This window comes from Gymnoscopelus microlampas (genome assembly GCF_963454915.1).
Source record: "Gymnoscopelus microlampas genome assembly, chromosome: 2".
Lineage (NCBI taxonomy): Eukaryota > Metazoa > Chordata > Actinopteri > Myctophiformes > Myctophidae > Gymnoscopelus > Gymnoscopelus microlampas.
This window is the reverse complement of record NC_139939.1, coordinates 10746326-10753342: the sequence shown is the minus strand read 5'-3', so window position 1 is coordinate 10753342 and position 7017 is coordinate 10746326. Positions and strand designations below refer to the sequence as shown.

Below are 7017 nucleotides of genomic sequence, written 5' to 3'. Positions count from 1 at the left end.
ATGTGAGGCTCTGTCCCACAGCTTGAGAGCTTTTCCATGCCGACGACAGAATACTGAGAGGCAGGAAAGTGCACAGTAAGGAGACATTAAATCAAGACACACACACACACACACACACACACACACACACACACACACACACACACACACACACACACACACACACACACACTGGAGCTTTGTCAAACGGACTCGGTTTGTCTTGTGAATAGTGAAACAATACTTATTGTTCAAACTTTGGCGGGTGAAATAGGGGAAAAAAGTTTAGACAAGTAGACACTTTCCCCCGAAAATACTGTCTGCACGAACGCGCACACACACGCACACACAAACACCACACACACATGCGCGCACACTGCGCACACACACTCGGATGCAAAACAAAACTATAAACCTGCCAAGAGCATCCCAGTCTGATCTCCTCCAAAGACAAAAAGGATGAGGAGATGAGACGACATCCATTCACAGAGCGGAGGCAATTATACCATCTAATCAATGTGCGTGCGTGCGTGAATGCGCGCACGTGTGTGTGTGTGTGTGTGTGTGTGTGTGTCTGTGTGTGTGTGTGTGTGTGTGTGCGTGTGCGTGTGCGTGTGTGTGTGTGCGTGTATGTGTATGTGTATGTGTATGTGTGTAATTAGCCTCATGGCATCTAATGTTATTATGATAATTAACAGATTACAGGAAACATCAAGTGTGCCATTCAAGCATCCTCAACACAGGTGATGAGGACATACATACACGCACAAGCACGCACAGACACACAGACACACACACACACACACACACACACACACACACACACACACACACACACACACACACACACACACACACACACACACACACACGTGTACAAATGCACGCATACACACACAAGCATAGACACACACTCGCCGGAGTGTCAGAAAGAGAGAAGAGAGCATTGCATCACTGCAAATGTCAGTGTCCGGGTCACAATGTCCCCGTGAACAGGGGTGTGTGGCTCAGGAGCCCTCCATACACAGTGCATAAATCAGCCCACTAACGAGCTCTAACGAGCCCTAACGATCCTATAAGCCCTTGATTAGAGGTTGATTATGCGAGTGGGGGGCCAATGCAAATGGCTACTTTCTGCTGGCCTTTAGCTGTTTGCAGGAGACTGATGCAGTGTGTGTGTGTGTGTGTGTGAGAGAGAGAGAGAGAGAGAGAGAGAGAGAGAGAGAGAGAGAGAGAGAGAGAGAGAGAGAGAGAGTGTGCTGCTTGCACAGACAGTGATGCATTGTCGTGTCTAGGACCGGAGATCAACCTGGCCATCATCGCCAGCATCCCCACCCCAACAGCGGGTTGAAGGCACCATTTGGCTGATCACTGCCGTGACAGATGCACCAGGATACGAGTGCATGGAAAGAGCATTCGAATGGACAGTTGGACAGTCCCCACATGTCAGGTCATGTGAGCTGCATGCTCGCTTTTGGGACAGCTGCCCAAAAAAAGTTGTGATGCTGTCCTTGGGGTTATGGCCGCTAGTTTGGGCAGAAGATGACCTCCAGTTTTTATAAAAGGGACACAAACATGAACGCACACAGGGGCAAAGGGTGACACGCGTGTTTCAACCAATCAGCGAAGCCGTATCTTTTGGCAGCAGGTACTACGTTTTGACGTTTAGTTATAGTCACAAATTGTAGATAACCATAACCAATTTCAAATAAAAATGAATCAATTGAACTGAGGAGAGGACACAGTAACTCTTGATTAACTGGAGCATATATATTTTTTCTATACGATAATGTATTTATTATAATATAATACAAAATATACATTATATTGTGAACATTGTCTCACCATTAAAGGAGAAATCCGGTCATTTTAAGTGTTATGTTTGATGTGTGTCAAATCACTTACCAACGTATAAATGAAAATCGCGTAAATCCACAGAGCCCCCTATCGACCCCCACCGTTGTCATTGTAGGAGGATATAGAATAGCCCAAATTCGCCTATTTTAACCAATGCAAAGTCTGTTTTTTTGCTTCTAGTACTCATTGTTGAGTCCCATGATAATGTAACAGGCGCTAAAACTCCCGACAAGCTAACGGCTAATAACAAACGAGCTAACGCTGGGGCTGCTTATCTCTCTGAATGGCAGCCCCAGGTTGCCAGGTCGGGAGAGAAACCAGCAACCAGCATTAGCTCGTTCTGTTATTAGCCGTTAGCTTGTCGGGAGTTTTAGCGCCTGTTACATTATCATGGGACTCAACAATGAGTACTAGAAGCAAAAAAACAGACTTTGCATTGGTTAAAATAGGCGAATTTGGGCTATTCTATATCCTCCTACAATGACAACGGTGGGGGTCGATAGGGGGCTCTGTGGATTTACGCGATTTTCATTTATACGTTGGTAAGTGATTTGACACACATCAAACATAACACTTAAAATGACCGGATTTCTCCTTTAAGACCCGTTGTGTGATTAACCTACTGTATGATAAACACAATACCAACCCCATCCTGTGACAATACTGAATGTGTCATACCATTCTAAACATTTAGCAGTTTGCGGTGCCTACTGCCTACAAGAAAATGCATAAAATCTTTAATTTTATTGCAATCTTCTCTCTTATCTCTTTAAGTTAGCACATCTAAGTGGTGGAGGCCAGTGTGCCATTTCTTTCTTCTTTTTATTTACTGAAATGGTATATAAATAAAGTTCCCGATAAATCTCAAAAGTCTATAGCCTTGAACTTCCTCTCTTCCTGTTCGGTGAGAGGCTGTTGGGTGAGGATTCTGCCGTGGAGGCGGTGGTGCTTCCCAATGCCCAACTTAGGCAGCCCTCGGTTCAAACCCTCCAACAACACGCAGGATTTACAGAGCGTCTGGCTGGAGATGTAGCCGCATCGGCTGCAAGTCCCCTGCACAGGCATCTTCACCCCCTCCTTCACCGATAGGTTCTCACCAGAGTGAATGACGTCCATGATGGAGCTAGGCCGCACGGCCTCCAAGTCCTTCAGGAAGGCACGAGCGTGTCCCCGATAGGCGTTAGGCGAGTAAACGCACTCTGTGGAGAAGTAGTCCAACTTCTTGAAGTAAGCGTAGAGCACGATCTCCTTTTCGTAGGCGTATTTGAGGGGCTTGCAGCGCGGGACGACGCCCTCGCCCTCCGAGGCCGTGGATATGGCGGTGCAGCGGCGCAGGCGCGCAATGTCCCCTCGCAACACGTTCATCAACACGGTCTCGGCCACGTCGTCGGCATTGTGGCCCGTGCATATCTTATCTACTTTGAGCATAATGGCGCCTCTGTCCAACGCCTGCCTTCTGAATACCCCGCAGAAAGTGCAGTTATTCTTCACTCCGATCTGCTTCACTATAGCATCCATGGTCCAGCCGTACAGCTCTTCATAGGACACGACCTTTAGCGGCAGGTCATACTGCCGCTGGTTCCGCTTCACCGTCTCCAAGGAGTCGTCCCGGTAGCCCGAGATTCCCTCGTCCACTGACAGCAGCACGAGATTGAGTCCGTAGTCGTATCGCTCGTTTAGCGTCTTCATTAGGTACGCCAGCACCGTGGAATCCTTTCCGCCAGAGGCACCGATCGCTACTGTCTCTCCAGGTTTGAAGAGCTTCGCCGCCACAACGGTCTGATGCACTTCCTCCTCGAAGGCGCCAAAGAAGCACTCTTTGCACAGCGAGTGGCCGGTCTTTGGACGTCTCAGTGCCGCACGCTTTTCAGAACAACAGCTGCACTGTATTGGCATCTTGGAGGAAAATGTCCTAAGACACAACGACTACATTCAGAATAACAAGATAATGATGACGCACCGGCTTGAATGAGTTTGGGGGAGCTCCGTATATGGGCAAGTGTTTCAACCAATCAGCTTGGGGAGAGTTCTGGAATCTCCATATACAGTATGGGCATAAAAGGGACAAGGGAATGTATGCAGAACTCCCGGCAACTTCCCAGCGACATTCCATATTTGGGCACGTCTAACATGATTATACGTTTTTTGCTGTTGCAAGCATGCATGCGCAGATGTTTGTACATGCAAGTACAGGCAAAGACAACATGACAGTCATACAATGACAGGATTATCCGCACTCTCTTCAGTTATATTCTTAATTTCTTTTGAATAGGTTCACAGCATTTAAAGTCACACACACACAGACATGAATGCATTAATTAAAACTCACACACATACGGTACACTCACTAGATTGACAGCTGTATACACACAGATATAGGGACACACACAGGCATGTTTGCATGCTTACATGTACACAGGTGCGCATGCACGCACGCACCGCACGCACGCACACACGCACGCACACACACACACACACACACACACACACACACACACACACACACACACACACGCACACACACACACACAAACGTCATTAGAGGCTGACTATCTTTAAGCCGCTTTTTCACACCAATGGATAAATAGCCTGTTCTACCTCTGTGACTGTAATTGGCTTAGTAGCATTCATAATACAACTCAATCTTCTCCAATTATTATAGTATGATGTCTGTGGACATTCGTTAATTATCGACAGCTCTCAAGTTAAATTACTGTGCTAAGTTATAATTAGGGGGTCGGAGAGTTAGCATTTGTGTGAGGGACAGTGAAGCAAATTAAGGTCACAGCCCCATTCAATGTGTAAGAGTTCCTATTAACATTTACTATTCTACACCTAAACTTAATTGAGTTTATACTTTCTTAAAACAAAATTATAATCGTGTCACCTCACCGCAGTGGCGGATTGTAAATTAAGTCCCATTCTAGCTGTTGCTATTTTTCAAGTGACACAATACTCCATGTTCGTTATCCAGCTGATAAATCCTGAACTCCTGTGTTTTTGTGGGGCATCAAATGTCTGACAGATAGTCAAGTATTTGACTATTTATGATTTATTTATTTGCCTTTTTTAACGAGCTGTCCGTACCTTTTAAACTGTCAATAAAATATCCAATCAATCAAAAATCTGTTCAGCTCAAACTTGCATAGAGGGCATTCTGGTTGGTCTTTTTAGCATAACCATATATTACAAAAAAGATTAAACTCAAACAAAATGAATACAACACAAGAGGCTACTGGAATAAAATGAAAACCCAGAACAGTTAAGTTAAGAGTAAAGTAAAGTTAAGTAAAGTTAAGTAAAGTTAAGTAAAGTAAAGTTAACCACTTAAACCCCATGGTTGACCAAAGTCCCAGGTCTCTATACTAGTATAATTTTCTGTTATTGTGGGGAAAGCTTTCGCTGAAAATAGCCTCACAACGCGTTACAGCTTGACACGTTGTGGGCTTATCAATCTGCTATTTTTTGTGAAAGCTTTCCCCACATTACGGATGCTTGGGTTAAGTGGTTAAGTTAATGGTTAGAACTGAGGATGAGTTAGGGGCCCTCACTGTTCTTAGGTGCTGGTCTTAATAATTATAAACTTTTTTTCTAAAGTGGGACAAAAAGTGCATCGACTGAACGAGACGAGATGTTCCTTGAGTTGAGTTCCTTCTTGGTTATTTTGCTGTGGGTATTGTGGTCATTAACCATTTGGGGGGGGGGGGGGGCATAATTGTCAAAGCATCCTTGGCCATTACACTGAGTGTTCTTATGGACATGTTAAAGGTTTGCATAATATCGTTCTCTGTTCTCATAATCTCTGAAGGCGAACTCTGCGTCCTTCTGGCCGTGTGGAATCCGACCGAACGGCGTGTGGTCATTGAAGCATGTGTCAAAGACCTCATGCACTATTTTCTCGGCCTCTTCTCTGGTGATCTTCCTCACGGCCAGGATGGAGCGCACGGCTCGTCCCCGGACACACTCCTGATGCTGCCGCTTCAAGCCAAAGTGAAATCGGGCGACTTCGTTGCTGAAGGAACAGTCCCCACTGAGGCTGTGCGCTCGAATCTCTGAACAAGCCAAATGTTTGACGTTGTTGAACCAGTCCACGTGTGCCCGACAGTGGTCCAAAGCATGGATGAGCTCGTGTGTGACCACTCTGTTCACGTGTGACTGCTGGTGAAGGTTATTCTGGCACAAGACGATTTGAGACGAGGCCGAGTCAAACCCCCCGCTGACAGCGCCGTCGCAATCTTCACAGGAAAAATGGCGGTCTTTAAACACTGCACATCCCGAACTTTTCATGGCTCTAAGGAGGAGTTTTGCGTATGGACTAGTTTCTATCGTATGCTGTAACATGGCCTGACACTTGTGATTGGAAGTGAACAGCCTCTCTGCAAGAGATCCTTTATTGAATCTTCTTTTATTCCTGTCGGGAAACAGGTCGTATCCGTAGTCCTCTGCGTCATGATTAGCATGAGCCATTGGCGCATGACGTTTTAAATGTGTTCAGATCTGGTAAGGATAGGAGGGTGTGTTCTGGACCAATAATGTCAGGGCGTCGGTCACAACACAATAGACGCTTAGGCGATTGTGAAGCAAAGCAATGCAGTACAGTACAGCCCAAGGATCCTGTTTGGACTGCTGCTACCTATTTTGTAAAATATGGTAAACATGAAGGTTCCTCAGTTGAAGAGAAGTGACTCTGTAGTGACGTAAGCATGATGTAAAATCTAAACATCCATATTTGGGGATCCAGCCTTGACAATCTATATATACAATTTGAATCCTGCGCCATGTCGGTTGTCGTATGTACGTTGTAACGTTGTATGTAGCCAGTGTGACGTAATCTGACATCACGATGACATCACGATGAGACGGTCGTCCCGAATATGGACACAAACAGCATGACATCACGCATGACATCACATCCTACCTATAAATTCTAGGATGCCGTCAGATCGCACCAGTTCGACGGCTTCCATAGTGGGTTTTGGTCATTGGAGAGGTGATGCACGTCACCTCTTTCTGAAGTGGGTACTTTCAAAGCCTGCCCCGGATTTAGGAGAGCACAAAACTCTCTCTCACACTGTGAGGTGCCTGTAAGGTGGCACTGCAAAGTGAACGACGCGTCACGCTAGACGTACGCGGCCCGAACTTCTAGTATTCTACAATGCACAGGCCAATTACATTACCTTC

General features: G+C 45.9%; 2 protein-coding genes across 2 annotated transcripts; both read right to left on the bottom strand.

Annotated features, from left to right (window-relative positions):
- Window positions 1–2700: 2700 nt before the first annotated feature.
- On the bottom strand, window positions 2701–3732 carry LOC311064618 (cytoplasmic tRNA 2-thiolation protein 1-like; the record flags this gene model as incomplete). Its single annotated transcript, XM_084084520.1, has 1 exon — window positions 2701–3732. The coding sequence occupies one exon, from the start codon at window positions 3730–3732 to the stop codon at window positions 2701–2703; it is 1032 nt and encodes a 343-aa protein (XP_083940646.1).
- A 1866-nt stretch (window positions 3733–5598) lies between these two features.
- On the bottom strand, window positions 5599–6303 carry LOC311053905 (mitochondrial inner membrane protease ATP23 homolog; the record flags this gene model as incomplete). Its single annotated transcript, XM_084069692.1, has 1 exon — window positions 5599–6303. The coding sequence occupies one exon, from the start codon at window positions 6301–6303 to the stop codon at window positions 5599–5601; it is 705 nt and encodes a 234-aa protein (XP_083925818.1).
- Window positions 6304–7017: the final 714 nt, after the last annotated feature.